The sequence below is a fragment of the Pyxicephalus adspersus genome, chromosome 8, assembly GCF_032062135.1.
Source record: "Pyxicephalus adspersus chromosome 8, UCB_Pads_2.0, whole genome shotgun sequence".
Lineage (NCBI taxonomy): Eukaryota > Metazoa > Chordata > Amphibia > Anura > Pyxicephalidae > Pyxicephalus > Pyxicephalus adspersus.
The window spans coordinates 8,916,022-8,936,027 of NC_092865.1; the positions used below are offsets into that span (position 1 = coordinate 8,916,022).

General features: G+C 40.6%; 1 protein-coding gene across 5 annotated transcripts in view; it reads left to right on the forward strand.

Annotated features, from left to right (window-relative positions):
• The window catches only part of LRRC7 (leucine rich repeat containing 7), a 220,312-nt gene that overhangs the window by 40,969 nt on the left and 159,337 nt on the right, over positions 1–20,006 (forward strand). For 4 of the 5 annotated variants that reach the window (XM_072419460.1, XM_072419463.1, XM_072419459.1 and 1 more), the window contains exon 2: positions 4,843–4,943. The exons of the other annotated variant lie outside the window; for it this stretch is intronic. In XM_072419460.1, coding sequence (XP_072275561.1) covers positions 4,844–4,943 — 100 coding nt within the window. In that variant the 5' untranslated portion in view covers position 4,843. The remainder of the gene's footprint in view (positions 1–4,842; positions 4,944–20,006) is intronic. 5 annotated transcript variants of the gene reach the window in all.

Here is a 20,006-nt window from a genome sequence, read left to right on the forward strand (position 1 = left end):
TCTATAGTGGTCATTCCTTAATGGTTGTTCATGGATCTGTCCCAAATAGAGTCGGGTGACCACTGTACACATGTCGGATTCTCACCTGAGATGAGCACGACCTTTCATCCCCTCCTAAGAGGGGAGGTAATCTGTAAATACCTTTCTACAGAGGCAATAAAGGAGAGGGTAAGATAAAAATATAGCTACCATTGTCCTTCCACACCTTATAGGGATCATAAGATAATCAGAAAAATGGTATAAGAACTAAATGTAGCCATTCTCATCCAGTGTTCGATTGAGTCCTAAGATTCCTCCAGAACTTGCCTGGGATTATTTGAGCTGTGGCCCTTTGACCTCCCAAAGAAAAGTGCCTGCATAGTTTTGGAGCTAGAATTAGCTGCCTGAAAGCAAGGACATTTTAAGCTGTCTGTAAAGGTAGGATTCGGACCCCCCAATGTATGGGAAGAAAGGATTCTTCCTACTGGCAACCTACGCAATCAGCATGTTTCTCATTGATTGGTTCTAGCAGGATTTCCCTGAGATCTAAATATTTTTTAAAGGTTTCTTTAGGGTAGAAAGGTTGAGAAAACCTGACCTAATGTATGCCGTTACAAAATTATAATTCTTTATTATTGGAATTCCATAATTGACTTACAGCATAATCTTAAACTCCGCCTTAGGATTTTGAGGATTCAGCTCAGTAAGAGGGACTTTATAGGCCAATTACATCCAATTATCACATATCTATCAAAAACATGTATTTTTGTCTGGGTTGCCCTGCTGATTTTTTACGCGTTTCACAGAATCAATACGTTTCTTCAGGAAAGAGGGACAGAAATATCTACAATTTAAAACAACAAATTCTTTCATCAGAACATCTCCGTTTAACAATTATAGTTTATTTCAAAAACATTTTTTTAAATGTGGAAGTACCTGATTCCTTTGGCACATAGAGCCCCACCTCAATAGGTGAGTACAGGTAAGCACAGCAGTTATATGGGTTAGGAATCAAGAGTCAAGTTCATTATCCAATAACATAAAATGAGATAGTAAATTTATGCTGCATTTATCATAACTAATTTGAATCATAAGTTTAAGGTAATGAATAATTGTTGCATATACTAGTCTGAATAAATTATCAATCAATATACACCAAATTGTACCCATAAACTGTGAATTCAACTTATTACGTTAAAACATGGTGTATCTGTGTTAAAACTAATGTAATCATAAAAACCTCAATTTATTTATAATGTATTACAATTTGCCCTTTACACAATTGTAAAAGGCAATTACACAATTACATTTGTTTCATTTCACAATTTCATTTGTAAAGGGCAAATTGTAATAAATTATAAATCTCTTTCCTGAAGAAGCGGATTGATTCCGTGAAATGCGTAGAAATCAGCAGGGTATGCCCCTAAGATTGGGCAACCCAGACAGAAATATGTGATTGTGTTAGTTGCACATTTTTAACTTTAAATAAAATACATGTTTTTGATATATATGTGATTATTGGAAGTAATTGGCCTATAAAGTCCCACATACTGAGTTGAATCCTCAAAATCCTATTGTTTATTAGATCAGAGATGTGACCATGTGATAACTAGGTGGTTGGTCATCTTGATGTAGTTTGCTAAACTCCACCTTGCCAACACCTTTTGTGCCATTGAACTAGAACTACATCTATGTGGACTTATTTCCGTGCCAGTTTTTATTCCATCCAGCCAGTCCCATGATTCACACACTATTGTTACCCTAAGGTCACTCTACTTCTTCCCGATTCATCTTTACTGTTTTCTGTATCACCCTCTTGCTTACTGGAGGAATGATGATGCTGATTCATTGCATGTGCTGGCTGGAGGTGGAAGGTGACTCAGGAAGTGTCAATTAAAACAGTTTTTATATATTTGCTTCAACTTCCTATTTAGCGGTTGGACTGGAGTTCTTCTCTGAGCCTCATTAATTTGTGCATCACAGTTTATAATTAATTTAGATTTAATGGTGTTTCATGCTGCTTACCATGGTATTTAAATGATGAATAATCTGTCACCCCGCGCACTTTCACAGCTTAGTCTGCATGTACTGTCATGGCACTAAGAGAACAATATGGAGTCACTCAAGTCAAGAACAGGCCTACATCATGGCACTTTGGACGAACCCAAAATAGTGTTAACTTCTCTTCCACTTGTCCCCTATGTTCACAGCTGAATTACAGGATTTAATTGTAAAATATTTTTCAACCAATTGATAATTAAGGTAATCAATTTTTTGTCCTACTGGACCCCTTGAGGGATATTATTGGCTGAATGTTAGGGATTCCAGTCATTGATCCTGGCCCCCAGTAATGGACATTTTGGTTGATAAGACTTGGAAATAATTCTAAAATGGGTGTCAGCTTTGCAGTGTACCCCCATATTTCTTTTTGGGATCTAATTGCTTGGCATCCAATGTAATTTTACTATTGATTCTTTCCTCTGCTCTTAGGGGCAGCCAACTCCCCTGTGCGTAATTATTTGTTCTGACTTATCATGATTTGCTAATCAGTAATATCATACCCAACACTTCACCCTGTGCTTGTATTTGTCAAAACTGAATTTCAAGCATCACATTTCAAGTTTAATATTGTTTTCATACATACTAACGGAAACAGATAATATTTTAACAATAATAAAAAACTAAAACACTACAAAATGTATATTTTAAAAGTGTAATCTCACCAAGAGGTAACCCTTGAAATAACTTTAAGGTCTTCAGGGAACCCCTCCTATAATTACTATATCCACAGTTTACAGGTTATTAGCATGGCAGTCAATAGGCAGAATGTCTCTTACATTGCTGCCCATTGGAAACAATGTCATCCTTAAAGATAGCCAAAAATATCATTGGTGTCACTTAGTCTGACCTGAAAGGCACAGACTGCTCATTGCTCAAGGAACCCCCTATTTCTGGAGGAACCCTAAGGTTCCATGGAACATCATACATCATTAAAGCAGAAAAATGAGGGGTAGAAGAACAAGCTGGAATATTTGCCTTAATTTCTCTTACAATTACCCTGACACCTCTTTCCTTTGCCACTACGTCATTTGCGTGTTTTATTAACATCATTACATACAATGCAGAACCAACAGGACCACCATTGTAAACGAGAATGGCATTAGACCACCCATATTTTGGAGCATTGTAGAGGAGAGTGTGGGCTACCAAATGAGGGAAGAATAAGGTAAGTATTTCTGTTAGGGTAAGGTAAGTCTGTTCCTCTAAATTTGGACTTAAGGATCATTCAACACTTGCAGTGCAAAGGGGCGACCACTGCAGGAATTTTTTTTTTTTTGAATGCTGGTTTATACCCTATTTTTAATGCAAGCAGTATACATTCCTGAATTTGACTTTCAGTATCAGCATATTTAGTATTTGCACATACAACAGCATTTAAACTGGTGAGATAAAATCCTTTCTCCGCAAAGTCATCCAACTATTTTTCCATGGTAAAACATTATATCTGACTGTCATGATGGCACTAAAATTTAAAATTTCACCTTCTCTGTGAAAATGGTCACCAAGACAAATAGAAATGTTAATATAACCAGTGTGGATGCAGACAGAAGTAACAGTTACCCTCCCTTGCTCAAACCAGAATTACAATTAAGCTACAGACAGTAAGTGCCAGTCAGTCCTATGCACATGAGCAAGGTGCTGATTGGTATATATAGGTTGGTGTTGGCATGAATGTTGTAGTCTATGGAAGGGGATAAGGGTCATCTGATCATCTGCTTATCTGGAGAAGAAGAAAAGCAAATCTCCAATAAAAATCCCTTGATATGATTTCTTTGATCACTGAGGGTGCTTTGCCTGTTTGATCTTTCTACAGCTGGCAAGACGGGGCAATCATTCTTTTACATCTTCCAGCAGCAGTCAATTTGTGGCTTCTGGAAGAATTATTATATGTATGTGTATGTGTGTGTGTATATATATATATATATATATATATATATATATATATATATATATATATATATATATATATATATATATATTATGACATAAACTTTATTTTATTGGGGGGAGGTATTATGTGATCAAGTATATTTTTGTAGTTTAGAAAAGAATGATCCCCACTCAATGATCAGTCAAGGAGAACGCCCGCCATGATAAATTCTTCCATGATAAATGATCCTATTAGGGAGGAGTGAATTCTGGATTAAACTTCTCTATGTGCATTGGTAAGTACACTTTCTGCAAAAGCAGGATATTGGCTAAATATTGGTTTATTGGTTTGAATATTGTTTTTATTTTATTTCTCAGTAAAGGAAGCCAAAAACAATTAAAAAAGTAAATGTGTAAATTTTTTAATTTTTTATTTTTGCATTGCCTGGAGTTCTGCTTTAAGCTGTTCACAAATGACCACACTGTCAGGCCAAATGTCCCTGGGTGTAGCAAACGTTTTATTTCATAATGGAACTCCAACATAAACATTTTGTTGTTCTGGATAAAGTAGGGAGGTGATCTCCTGTTGAATAATTATTGTTGTATTTTCCCCCATTGGGTAGATTTCTCCTCACTTTCTGTCCAACTAACATCCAAGGAACTGCTGTAAGTTGTTTCCTTTCTATAGAGTGCATTTTATATATCTATAGAAGGCTATGACACAAGCAATATATAGCAATGTCCCTATCCAAGGTAAGGAATAAGGGGAAATCCCCCCATTGGAGGCTTTGAAAGTTGGTCTAGCTTCTCCCTAGGCTATCCAAAAAAAGTTTTGGTGGAGTTCTGGTTTAAGGTTGGTGAAGTCTGATGCATAGTTTTGTCTGCAGTTTTGCTGGACACTGACTGATGTGAGGTGATCTGCATCTCTTGCAGAATGGAGAACCTCAGGATGTGTAAAGATCCTGCACCATACCAGGGAAACCCGGCCGTGCAAGAGATGCTCGCCCCACTGAAGAAAAGGCCGGAAGAAGAGAGTAAGTTGGCCTCAATGCTAACAACATTAATTCTGTTTTTTCTTCCTATTATTTGCTGACTGAGCAGATCGTTCATGTTCCTTCGTAGAAAGTTTGCAGATGTACTTTTAAAAAAGTATGCAGCTTTTCAAAAAGAAAACTTTTATATTATTTTTTGTTTGTACATATGTCAAAGCTGGGTTAATATAAGGAGACAGGTCATCAGTGCACCTAAAACTTGACAGCTGGTCCTTGACTTCTTAAAGCTGAACTCCAGGCATTTATAAAAAGAATGCAATGACATTACGTACCTGCTCTTCCCTGATTAGTAAGTTGCATGCAAACCAGCCATATGCTAGTATACTATAGGGCCGAATGTTTGTGGCCATCAGACCAATAAAGCTTGTTGGACATCCCGTTCCAAAACAATGGGCATTGCAATGAAGGAGGATACATTTTGTTGATATAACAGCTTCTACTTTTCTTTGAAGGTTTTTTACAAAATTGTGCAGAGTGTTTGAGGGAATTTGTACCCATTTACCATCTGTGAGGTCAGATTTATTTAGAAAGACCCAGCAAATTCTAAAAGTGTTCAGTAGGGATGAGGTCTGGGCTCTGTGCAGACCACTTGAGTTCCTCTACTCAAATAGTCAAGACCATGTTTATTTGGAGCTTGTTTGTGCAATTATGCCCATTGCTTTAACGCTAAAAGTCCCAGACTCCTTCATAAAAGAAGAATTTGTTGTTTTGGTTGGGAATGAAGCAGTGTTTGTCAGAGCCCTTATTCTTTCTGCATTTGAGGCACCTTGGCTTTTATTGCCAGTTAAAACTCTGCGCTATTCTGCTGAAACAAATGCGAGGGAGCACTATCCATCAACTTTAGTAGATTTGACCCTAGTTCAGGATGTTCCTATGGTATTGCCAGCATTGAAATTTAAATTTCTAGGGGTGTTCCTTGGACCAAATAAGTACAATTTCATTCTCCCCAGTTATTTTTTCACAGGGAGCAAAAGTGAAGGTGCTGATGACCATTACTAGTCATATGATGAAATGGTTTAGCTATATGGAGACACACCTAAACCCTTTAACATGGTTACTTGGTATTCTTACAAGTTGTGTTGAGAATATGTAGTCAATACCTGGAGCTCAGCTTTAAAGTTTATCTAAAGACAAAATTATTTTTTCGATTTTGGAGAAGTCAATAGCGAAGACCTTTGTATGGGTATTTTTGAGGCTCTCTTCTCCTTCGTTTTTAGAAACACATCGGAAAGTAAGTGGGGATCCAAATGACTTGATTGCACATTCAAGTTTCAAAATCTTCCCAGCTTGGCCCTCATATTCATTCTACACTTGTATATTCCAACATATCGACATTTTATTTAAAAACAAAAAAGCTGAAATATCACTTTGGATGTATTTTTGAGCCATAATGATGGCCACAATGAGTTTACAGAACAGGGCCCAAATCAAAAAGTATATTTGGCTCTCACCCCAAGGCATTACATTAAGGTACAAAATTGCTATCTTATCGGACCAATGGACTTGGATATCACACCTGTATGAGTTTTTGAAAAATCCCTTTACAAAACCATTGGCTAGAAGGTTGGATTCCCCCCGTTGTGGATATAACAGACTCCACTATTTTAGGAAAGCTTTCCAAAGGATTTTATTGTGTGTTTGTTGGAATTATTTCTGAGGTCAGGTACTGTTGTTGGAGGTGAGGAACTTGTTCCCATTTCAGGTCATCCCAAAGCTGTTTAATAAAGATGAGGTCAGGGCAATGTTCAGGCCACTTGAATTCATCCACACCAAAGAGATCAGGACAGAAACCAAAAATGTGAAGTGTAGATTTATTCAAATATATTCTGCCTTGTAGCATTAACAGCAACATCTGAACTCAATAATTTGGTGGGTTGTCCACTTTTGATCATAGTGTACATTCGTAGATGTGGACATGCCTTCAAATATAGTGGTGAATGTTATGAATGGCCCCTCAAGGGAATTGTCCCCTCTCATCTCATCAAATTGTAGAACCATGGTACAGACCCCAGATAAAGGTAAGTTGACATGTTTACTGTATGTCCAAGGCATGATGCACCTGTGGTGCTGAAGCATCCACCTGCAAGTCCATGTCTTATCCGAACTGTTGTAGAATTCAAACTATGCTTAGTCCTGGGCTAAGGAGATCTATGGCTTGCATATGCAGTTTGTTATTCCGATTTAGAATTTGGAAGGGGTGGATATGAGTTATTTTAGCTGCAGAGTTTCTTTAAAACAGGCTAGTTTTATAATTTGAATTTTAACTGGTTTATTCTTTCTTTTTCCATCAGTCACCAAGGTTAGATTACTAATTAGAGTAAATTAATATGGATTCCACTGGATATTTGCGAGAACCGTTTATCCGTGCCTGTAATTGGCACTATAGATTTCTCTTTATTTCAAGCCGCGTTCAAATTAAATTTCTTGGATTAATTCCCTACATTCAATGTGATGTGACCAGATGGTCCTGTTTGCAACGCTCCTTTGTCAAAGGGCCGATTTTACTGAAAGATATAACATGCCAAGAGTTGCTCATGTTAAAGGTACAGCAAAACTTTTTTTCTGCAGGATAGTTTAGTTGTGTTTGCAGTTGGCCATTTTATCTGCTGCCTTGTCCGAGCTTCGTCTTTAGGTAGCATTGGGTTTCTCTATTGGCAAGCCACTCTGTTTTTTTTTTATTAGATGGCATTCTACAAAGAAAAGTATCTTACAGCAGCTGATCAATAATCAAATACTAACAAAAGAATAAATCTTACATTTTTGCTAAACAAGTTGTTTAAATACAGGTGGCTATTCTTTCTTGATTTTCAGTGCTCTTGGTGTATTTCACATAAATTTTTTAATCGAAGAAGAAACAACTTTTGTACTTCTTTTCAGATTTTTCCTGTAATCAAGACCAGTGATTGCTTTTCTCTCTCCTTTTGCAGGGTGACTGGTCATGTATCCACCCCCAGTACTTTTCCGTAGGTAGGCTGTTGTGGGAGAAGTTTTAGGGACCCTCCCACAGTTCTGCTCTTTGCTAAGGCTATAGGAAATGCAGTGATGTCATAGAAGTGATATCACTAGTAAAGGCATTTTGGGCACGAAATCAGATTGTATAGCTTTTTTGACTATTGGGGAATATGTTTAAATGGAAGTTTGTGTATCCACTGCCTTGGTGTGGTGGAACTTTAGTGGTCTTAGTGAGCCTTTACCTTAACCTTATTGAATACCTTTGGGATAAATTGGAACAAGGATTGTCAGCCAGGTCATCTTGTCTAACATCAGTATCCGAGTCTGGTGTGGACAAACTCAAGTAGCCCGCCCAAAGCATAGGCCTCAACACCATTGAGCACATTTAGGATGGGTTTTCAACCGATTACAACCATTGGTGCCCAACCTCAAAAAGTTCTTTTGGGTGAATGGGCACAGACCTCCATTGACACATTCTAGAAGGCTTTCTAGATAAGAGAGGGGACTGCTATAGCCCCAAAGAGGATCAACTGCATATTAAAGTGGAACTAAACCTTTTTTATACCCATACTTATATTGACCCTGTTCCACAGCAGGCATCATCATCTTCTACCTTCTTCTCTTCCTTCTTTCAACCTTTGGCCATCTTGATTAGCCGTGTAATATTTCTTTTGGTCCCAGCCACTACAAAGGAAGCCGAGATGTTCTGGGTTTCTCAGTGTTAGTGAAAGTTAAAGGGAGTGATCAGGGTGGTATATTTTATTGCAGGAGGGCCATCACCTATCCCTTTCTGCAATAAAACCCAGCCTGAACTCACTTCCGGTTTTATTTTAAATGTATATGGTTTTAAAAATTGAATGGTCAAAAAGCTCAAATTTTAGTCAGATGTCCACATAATTCTGGCTGTATAGTATTTATTGGGCCTGATTTATTAATGCTCCCCAAGACTGGAGAGGATATATTATCATGCGTAAACCTGGTTGATGACTGTTAACTGTTAACAACACTGTTATTCGTCCCTCTTCTCAGGCACGTTGTCATGGCATCACCTTCGATTCTGCCCTTTCCTTTACCCTTCATATTCACCTATGATCCAAAATCCGCCCCTACCTGTCCCCAGAGACCACCAAACTCCTTGTACACGCTCCTATCATCTCTCATCTGGACTACTGTACCTCTCTGGTATTCCACTAACCCAACTCTCCCCTCTACAATCTATTATGAATGCTGCAGCCCGATTCATCCATCCTTCCCACCTACCTACCCCATACACAGCCTTCCCACCTACCTACCCCATACACAGCCTTCCCACCGCTCCTCTTCTGCTGCATCTCTTTGTAGTTCTCTTCATTGGCTTCCATTTCACCTGAGAATCACATTCATTTCCTGTGCTTTGCCTTCAAATCCCTCCACAGTTCTTGTCCCACTTACCTTTCTGACTTGATAGAAAAATACTTCCCCAGCCGCTCTCTTTGCTTCTCTACCTACTAATGACTTCCTCACTCATAACCTCATCACACGCACGGCTCCAAGACTTTTCTAGAGCTGCGCCGACTCTATGGAATGGTCTTCCTCATCCTATTCGGCTTGCTCTTATTTTCTGTTCAAAACTCAAAACTACTCAAAACTCATTTTTTCAAACTTGCTAACCCATCTTCTTTTATCTTTTGAAACCCTCACTACTTCCCACCACTACATATCTCCCCTCCTATTGTGTGATACTTCCCCAACCTCCTGGATTATAAGCTCCTCTGGGCAGGGTCCTCTCCTCCTTCTGTGTCCTCCTATTTATAGTACAGCCCTTGTAATATGTTGGCGATATATTAATACTGTTTATTATTATTATTATTATTATTAATAATAATTGATTTAACAATATTGTAATGGATCTGGTCCAGGATTGAAAACAGTTGCCAATTTATAGCACAAGATTTGTAAAAACACTAGATTTCAGATTTGTTGGATCACCCAGGTTCTCCTATGATAGTCTTATCTTTTCCAGTTTTGGAGAGCTTTGATAAACAGGGATATTGCAATAATAATGCCACATTATTGTTCTGTGGGACTTGCCCTTCTAATCGTCAGGGATTGTCAGCTTCAGCAACCTTCAATATAGGTGGGCGCTTCTACTCTTCAATAAATGCTAAGCAGGAGATCTGTTTTTACCGGAAAGAATTCATAGCCTTTAACTTACTGCCTGTAATTGTTCTATATTGAATAGTTAGGGTAAATATGATATAAAAAGGTCATTTAGATTACCGACAATCCAAGCTTGATAGTTTGCTTTTGGTTCAAACCTGTACTAAAACAGAACGGTATTTATATAATTGGTTGGTAAGGGCTGCTTGCCGTTTATTTTCCTTCTGCTTTTTATAATCCTCAATTGAAGTCCAGAGAGCTAAGTTGAGAAGAACCTTATTATGCTAACCTTATTTATACCTATAAACAGTAAAACTGAGTTTTAGTGATGCCGGTTATAATTGCTCAGGAGACTCGGTCTAAATTTGGAATCTCATTAAAGCCTGATAGTCATTCAAAAGGCTGGCTGGAAGTACTCAAACTGTGTTCAAATATTCCTGTTTCCTAGTTGCTGCTGTATAATGTACAGCAAAATAATAGACTAGCCTGTGAACACAATTATCATGAAACTCTTGAAATCAACATTTCACTGTAGTGTCAAATTGACAGACTAAAAAAAACATTTGCGGCATGCTGGGATTAGAAGGACTGATTTAAAGGGCTACTCTGTTTGAAATTAATATTTTAATTCAATCAATCGGCTGGTGATATTTTATTTGAGGGTGAATTTACCTGCTGCAATATAAAATTTGTGCAAAGTCTAACAATAATCGTGCCCTATTTTGAAATTGTATTTTTATTGAGAAGTTTTCAACGGGGTACAGAAAAAAAAAAGGGGAGAATAACACAAAGGGGGAAGGCAACAATGGCTTTTTTTTAGTTTCAAACACAGTAACAACCAGTTCTCAAACAGAGCATATCACAAATCTTCCTTGAATAGCAGGTGAGTATAAAAGGATATAGGACCTAAAACCTTGTGCAATAGGGTAGAAACCAGGTGGAGGAGCGGTCAAATAGGTAAGCCCGCATAATAGTGGTCCCACGCCTCCCAAACCATCTCAAATTTGGCCACAGTGTCTCTAAGGAGTGCCGTGAGGTACTCCATAAGGCGGATCTCTTGGATCCTCGCATATAGATTTTCCATGGAGGGAGGTGAAACTGTTTTCCATCTAGAGGGAATCAGCGTACGCGCTGCGACAAGTATGTGGGAGACTAATTTGCGAGAGATCCTAGGGAGGGTAAGGCATGGTTGACCCAATAGATGAGTGAGAGGTGATAACGTTATAGGTTGTTGAATCACTTCGGACATTAAAGCATTAACACGTGACCAGTATTGTTGAATAATGGGACAAAACCAAAATATATGTTCTATAGTACCTTGGTGAGTGCCACATCTCCAGCAGACAGGGTCTACGTTAGGGAAGAGGCGGTGAAGCACCGTTGGTGTATGATACCATCTGAGGATTATTTTATACAAGTTCTCTTTGTACAATGTGCAGATTGAACTTCTGTGTGCCGCATCCCAGATCTCAAGCCATTCGTCAGGAGATAGAGAGCGTCCCAGAACCTCCTCCCATTTGATCATGTAATTAAATTTATGAGTAGTACCCTGTGTGGAAGCATGTAAGATGCGATAAATAGAGGAGACTACTCCTTTAACATGAGGACCCTCTATACAAAGCCTCTCAAAAGCGGTAAGGGCCTGAAAGGTGGCTGTGGGCTGCAGAGACAGGATGTAGTGCCGTATCTGTAGATAGGCATAAAAGGAGGTACGAGGCATATCTACTTTTTCTCCCAGTTCGGCAAAGGAGAGCAGTCTTCTCTCTGTCGGGTGCAGGACATGCCTGATTTGATAAAGGCCTCTGGCCCTCCATGGACCGGACATATGGTCCGATAGACTATCAGGAATTTGTGGAGTGAGTATTATGGAGGTTAGTCTCGAGACCGGAGATATGAGACCATACTTAGTTTTACAAGTCCTCCATATGTTTCGCCATCCGGGCCTGGGGCCTTAGAGGAAGGTAACTTAGCAATAGTATTCGCAATTTCTTCCTCAGAGATGGGATTATTGAGTTGTGTAAGGGCCTCCGGTTCGATCCTAGGGAGGATCACCCGTTCTAGGTAAGTGTCAATTTTCGGACGCAAAGATCCACCCAGAGGAGCCTGTGTCCAATGGACCGTTTGGTATAATCGTTTGTAATAGGCTTCAAAGCAGGAAGCAATATGGGAGGGGTCATACCGCACCACCCCACTCTCATCCCTGATCGCCCCTGGGGAGGAATGCAGCTGCATATCACGCAGCTTGCGGGCCAGCAGTGTATCCGCTTTATTCCCTTTATAATAATATTGTTGGCGAGTCCGCTGCATCAGCCACCCCACCTTTCTCAATTCCAACGCTCTCAATTTAGCTCTAAGGGTAGTTATTTCTCTCAGAAGACTCAAGGTCGGAATCCTCGCATATTTTGCCTCAACAGATTTTAAAGCCTGCGCCGTAATGGAGCGGTGTAAGTTAGCGTCCCGCTTAAGGCGGGTACCCAGAGCTATACAATGTCCCCTAAGTACTGTTTTATGCGCTTCCCAGAGCGTAGATGTGTGTGCAACAGTACCTTCATTTTCCTTGAAGAAATTTTTCAAATTCTCTGTTAAGGAGAGCTTAGTATCCGGATTCTTAATTAAGAATTCATTTAATCTCCAATGACATCTTCTCACTGAGCTATGTGTAAGAGTTATATCTAGAGTAATGGGGGAGTGATCCGACCAAGTGATAGGATGAATTTCTGCAGAAATACTATTTCTCAGAAGGGGGAGATTAGTGAAAATATGGTCAATACGGGTATGAGTCCCGTGTGGGGGAGAGTAGAAGGAGTACTGTCTCCCAGTAGGATGATGAATTCGCCAATTATCAAAGAGTTGGTGTTTTCTAATCAGTTGCCTAAAACTCTTAGATTGCTGGGACATCTGCACTGATGGTTGGGACTGGAGTAAAGTAAGCCTGTCACGAGTAGGAGAGAGGACCAAGTTAAAGTCTCCCCCCAGCACCAAGTAGGTGTGGTCTAATTTTCCTACTCTAGATAACACTTTACTGAGAAATGGGATCTGACCCACGTTAGGGACATAGACATTGCATAATGTGACAGACATGCCTTGTACAGTACCATTCAGTATAATATATCTCCCTTCTGTGTCCAGTACAGAGCTAGTTAGGATAAAATTAAAAGAGTCCTTCAAGAGGATCGCCACTCCGGCTTTTTTCTTGCATGGAGAGTTAGCCATATATGATTGGGGGTAAAATCTGGAGGCAAAATTAAGGGAGCCCGTGCTGTCAAAGTGGGTCTCCTGCAAGAATATGACATCTGGGGATAAGCGTTTGAATTCCCTGAGAGCCAATTTTCGCTTTGTGTTAGTGTTCAAACCCTTGACGTTATATGACAATATCCTAGTCATCCTCACAGTCAAAGTGGGAGCGGAGTGCTACCATTAAATCCTCCCATAAAAAAGCATGGGCTAGGCTAGACCTGCAGAAACCTGTATCAAACTGGCCATACTCCAACTTAGTGTCACCTTCAAAAATGGTGTAGGGGGGGCAGGGATGAACCAAAATGCTCCTGTCCACAACATAAAAAATGATAAACCAAAGAGAGAACATAAACCAGAGAGTTAACACTCGCCTATCGGCGAATAGGGGGAGATTGACATCTGCCATTCTCCGCCACTGACAAAGTGGAACCAGAGAACCATATTGCTGAGCAGATGAACAATCTCTCCCAGAGGGACCGTGGACCCAGAGGGCCAAAAGAGAATGAGCCAACATCCACATAAAAGACATCGTGCGGACGGGCGGTGCCGACCAACAGTAGTAACAGGCCTCAGGGGGAAGGTCAGACCACCCCCGGCAGTAGCCAGGGGGAGCCATGAGCGCCCCCCAGGGCCGCGCCAAACTCGGGTTTCGGCAGTACAACAAGCATGGTATATGTGATACTTAAACCAGGGTGTGAGGCAGAACAGCAAAAATATTATCTTTAAAGTCATTCCTAGACTTATAGCAATAAGGTAACAGACATCTGCGGTAGACTACGACATTATCCCCCATCTCAGCCCGCCAGGCCACAGCCAACAGCAGGCAGGGGAAAAAGAGCACTTTATGTAAAGCAAAAAGCAGGTCCATGAACTCAGCCAGAGGGCTCCATTAGGCAGTCCTCCATCATGTTAAGGACGCGGTGGTGAAGGCCGATTAGGTGAAGATGCTGTCTCCCGATGTGTGCCTTTAGATCTTTTCCTATAGACCACTTGTTGCCAGGGAGGCGAGCCGGGTCGCAAAGAATCCTCTTGCTCCCACCCAGGAAGATCCGGGCGTGTTATCCCCAAGGCTCTGCAAAAGGGAGTCAAGTCCTCTGGAGACCGCAGGGTGAATGTTTTCCCCTCATGACGCACTGAAAGACTAAAGGGGAAACCCCACCTGTACTGGATACGATTATCTCTCAAAACGGTCAGCAGTGGTAGAAGTAAGCGGCGCTGTTGTAAAGTATGCCATGATAAGTCCTGATACAACTGCAGAGGGGCCCCATCAAATTCCAGATTTCTCATATTTCTAGCCGTGGCCATAATAGTGTCTTTCAAATCCACGTCCACCAACTGGCAGAGTACATCTCTAGGTCTGGACACAGTCCCCGGCTGCTTGGAGGTTCTAAAGGCTCTGTAAATTTGAACCTCTCGGGAAGGTGGGCGTCCCAGAACTCGGGTAAAAAAAGCTTGCAGCACTGGTTTAAGATCAGAGTCCCGGGTTGCCTCAGGGAGGCCACGCACTCTAATATTATTCCGGCGGGATTTGTTATCCATATCCTCTATTAAGCGTTGTAGCTCTCCTATTTTCTGATTACTTTTTTCAGCATTATGTGAAAGAACCACGATATCTTCCTTAGATTGGATAACCTGTTCATCCAGCACATCCACTTTGTTAGCTAGCGAGTGTAAGTCAGCACGCATGGCTCCTATTTCCGCACGACAGGTCGCCTGTACCTCTGTCACTAATTTTTGGAAATCCTCTCTAGTTGGTAAAAGCTGCAGATATTGGTGCCAAGATATATTAGGAGAGTTCTCCTGTTGTGTAGAACCCCTCTTCCTCCTCACAGGTAGGCCCAGCCGGGCCCCCTCTCCCCTGTCTTCCTCATCTGATCCCTGGGCCCCATGATCCATCCAAGAGCTGCCTGGGCGATCAAAGGCCCCCCCAGGGGAATCAGCTGTCTGGACATCCCTGAGCCCCCCCCCGGGAGAGGTCCCGGGCAAGTAATGAGGCCCCTGGCCCAGTATCGGCCTGTCTTCTGGCCTTAGATGAAAAGGGCCGTGAATCAGCCCGCTGGGCAGTGTCCCCGGGGGGAGAGGCTGCAGGGGTGCAGTGTCTCTCCTCATATGCTATGGGACTCACCAGCTCCTGGGCAGAAGTCTCTGGGTCCTGGATGGGAGAGGACGTAGGATCCAAGCTGGCAGCAGGGCAGGCGGGCGATTGGGAATCCCCTTCCTCCGATTCAGAGAGAAGCGCGCTCTCTCCCCGCTGCCACGCGTGCGGGGAGGAGGCCGGCGCCATCTTGAAGGCTGCAGCTGGGCCCGGAGAGGAATCCTCCATATATGCCCGTATGGACGGCTGAGCCGTCATCTGTTGCGGGGCTGGGGTAGGGGGAAGCTTCCCCACCCTAGCCTTCTTTTGCTTGCCCATGGATGGGTAAGATAGCGCCCGAGATATCGCGGATGATGGTCGGCTCCCGCAGAGCTCCGGATTCACACAGCCAGCTCTCTAGCCGGCCAGGCCACGCCCAATCGTGCCCTATTTAATATACATTCTGCTTTTTTATTAATGCAGAGCACCCCTGGTCCAGTAGTATTGTGTGAAGCTCATGGCTGAGTAGCTGTATGTTGTAGTATGCTGGGGTGCAAAGAAAAAGGAATGGCAATGCAATGCGCTAACGCACTTAACACTGAGGTGCCATACAACTACTTTAAAGAACTAAAGTCCTGGCATGCCTTGCTTTGGAACCAACTAATTGGTGCAACATGATTTCAATGCATTAAAGATACAACCCAGTGCAGTTTTCTGGATTTCATATTGTTCATCAGCAATTAGTTTGAAATGTTTGGTTTCTATCTGTTGGTTCAGAGATCCAGGGGGAGTTCGGCTTTGCATTTTGTTGGCACCGCACAGCTGCTTGTCAAAATCTTCCCATCTGGACACACCGTGCTCTGTGAACTCTCCATTCACTCCTATAAAAAGTTCATATTCCGTGCTCTGGCAGGTTACGAACTCTTCAAATACGAGCATTTGCAGGTTATAGCTGGGGAGATTTGGAGAGGTATTTTGCAGGTACAACAAATACATAAAAATATCTTACTGGATAGGATTAGTGCTATACAATACCACTCATTCTGAATGGCACCTACTTAGCACTCTTGGTTTGTATTACAGTATGAAGTTACAAAACATTATCATGCAATATGGTGCACTACCACAAAGCTATCTATACAATTTATGGTCAGCTATGATCCAGTTCTAATAATGCAACCACTCCAAAGCAATGCATGTGAGCAAGCCAAAGCTTGGTAACTCAACAGACCAGGTTAGTTTAAATGGGCCCTAAGAGTAATTGTACCAATATTGGATTACACTTACCTACTCAGCTCTCATGTGCATAAATCTCTTGTAGTACAGCACAACCCTTCCTGCTCCAAAAAATACCAATGGCGGAGCATACAGTTTCATGGCCAGGATGCAGACAGGTGCATGAGCAGACAACGTCTGTTAATCCATTTTCCTTATATAGAATATTTTCTCTTCTCTAATTTTCTGGCTGCACATCCAGCAAAGTGGGGCCTCTATATCTAATAGCAGACCAAATATTGTTTTTCACATCAGCAACTACAAAATCAAATCTGCCTTGAAATATTCTGGCTACATTATCCATCCATCATTATTTTTGGAAGTAGTCATGAATTTTGCTGTTAAACTACAAACTCGTTCTTGAATTCTTTTGTCTTTTCTGCACGTCCTTCCCCACTGTCTGCATGTTCTTTATGTCTTAAATGAAGCTTTGAGTAACTTCCTCCATAGCACATAGATCAGCAAAACCGTTGTACGATAATGACTTTGAGGAAAAGACAAGGAAGGGTATGCTTATATCTTGTCTGGTTGTTGTCTGTGATTTACACCAAACTATAAAGTGTCTTACATTTAAATTTATTTCTTATAAACACAAAAATTATATACTAAATAATATAAAATTCCTTTAGATTAACTAAGTTGTTCCGTTTTGCTGGTGTCTGGTAAACTGGTGTTTTGGAATTCCTCTTTTCTGATTCTAAGATTCTCTGTAGATGGTCAATATGCAATTTTTAGGGACCATGGGAACACCCATCATTAGCGATTCTTTTCCTTACCTTCCTGATGATAAAAAATGATAACATTTGATAATAAATAAAATTTAATGCTAGCAAATATGAATGAACATACCTGGGTCTGATACCTTCTAGTTCTTTAAAGTTTGCCAAACCAAATATTCAATTTGAACATCATTGGGACAAATAAATGTTGTAGACAGTAGTCAGTGTTCCCATTGGGTGGTGATTGTTGGATGGTTTATGATACATTATAATGAACCACCTGTGACAAGCACCAGCTAATGTTTATGCCACCCATTGTGTACCATACCTACTTCTTATATGATGTTTTCCTTGCCAACAAATAACCTTGCCAACCCTTTAAAGTATGTCACTTGATTTCTGCATAAGTTTAATAGATGAAAGCTTGAGAAGAATTTAGTGCTTGTAGGCATTGTCCACGCCATACTCAATATGCGTGCAAAAAAACTTAAAAAAGGCAAAACCAAGGATCTAAGGAGTTATAAATAACTATATAATATAACTTAAGGTCCAACTCTACTTGTATTAATCATTAAAAGGACACAAGGGGTGAATATGAAAAAACGTGAACTTGAAAAATGCAACTTTTGCTGCAGTACTTCTGTCCCCTATGTCCCGCATATTTCTTGTCCAGTTCTAGTGTTCTTTTGGCTTTATTGACAGCCAGTGTCAACCTGTCCACTTCCTTTGTTCAGCCTGTGATGTCCCATCACGGCAGCCTGGGCTCACAACACTAATGAACCATACATGTTAACTGGCTATGGGTATATTTACACCTAATGCCACACCCCAAAAAATTGGGGAGAACTCATCACAGGGTTTTTAAGGCATTCACTACATCAATTAAAAGTCAAATCAAAAAGCAATAGTGCATTTCACAGGTATCATATCATGTATACATTTGAAAAGTTTCCTAATAAACATGTGACATACAATACACTTTTCATGATTAATTCCTTTAACCTTCTAAGCTCAACACATTTTGCTTCTTCAGGAGCATTTTATTATAGTTAATACATTTTGCATGAATAATTCCATTAAACCTCCATACTCAACGCACTTCAGGGACTTATTACCGTTTCTTCGGGGACATATTGTCTAAGGAGGAACATGCATTCAAAAGTCACATATAGGAACGAAGACGTTAGCTTATCTGTCCAGACAACTTGTCAGAAGAAGTGGATACCCATTACTCACAGATAGTGATGGAGAAGCTTAGGAAAGATCAGGAAGCTGGAAAAGTCATCATTTTCGATGAATGAAGAGTGATTTACAAACATAGCTGCCTATCTTTGTTTCTATATGTGACTATTGAATGCATGTTCCTGCTTAGAAGAAGTGGTTATAAATCCGTGAAACGTGTTGAGCCTGATGGTTTAAAATAATTAATCATGCAAAATTTATTGTAGGTCACATGTTTATTAGGAAACTTTTCGAATGTATAGGTAATTTCATACCTGTGCAATATATTAAAATTTTATTTGATTTTTCAGTAATTGATGTAGTGAATGTCTAACTAATCCTGTGATCAGTTCTCCCTAATTTCACAATACTAATGAACAGAGTGGCATGCACACATTATTTTATGAGCTTGGTGTCCAGGAGACACCCACCACCAACAAAAATAGAAGTAATGACACTTGACCAGCCTAAAAACTACAGGATTTAAAGTATGTGTACAGGGATTTTTTGGGAGGAATTTGGGTTTTCTAAAACCTGGATTTAGACTTTGAGAACAGCATTTTGGGGTTATGGGCCAGATTAAGCATTGGGTTCAGACATTAGGATCACAAATTAGGTTCCTTGCTAAATTTTAGGTTAGCTAAGTTTTCATTTTGGGTACATTGATGGTTAAAAAGTGGTTTGAATTTGGGGTTAAGGGCTAGTTTTTGGGGGTTCGATGTTGGGTAGGCTAAGGGTTAAGTGATTAGGCCCATAATGACTATATTAATGTTTGTGGGGAAGCATTTTTTCAATCATTATTATTTTCTTTCACTGCCAAGTTCCTCACACTAAATAGCACCAAGGCCCTTGTTCTTGGCACTTAAAGTTAATAAGCTGCAACAAATGATTCTGGGTAGAATCTCATCTCATTTGCATATCATCAGCCTTCCCAGTTACTGAAACTCATACAAAATCTCAATACTAATTTAAATGTAAAGATCTAAACACCCCTACCAGGCTCAGTTGGGGTTCTTCTTTAGGGGGAATGAAGTGAAGGCTCCCTAAACTTTCACACCGACCATTAGCCCTCGTTTCCCCCAGCGTTTGTACCGCAAGGTTTCTTCCTGGTGGATTTTCGTTGCTTCTCATTAACCAGATAACCTTAAAATCTCTCGCAATCTAATCTGAGATGTTTCTGCCGGACAGTCCAAATTGTTCATTACTGAGGATTTACTCCCCACGGGGAGGTTTAAAAAGCAGGTCACAATTATCCCGCAGTATCTGGCTGCGTGCTGCCCCCGAGAACCAGTTGGTACCTTTCCAGAATACATAATTGATGCTTTGTATCTCTAGGCAAACAGAGACCTTGTACGATTTCCAACTGGCTGGAAGTCAAAGGCACAGGTGAAAAAAAACTTCATTTATTTTAGTCTTGCAGAGTCTCCT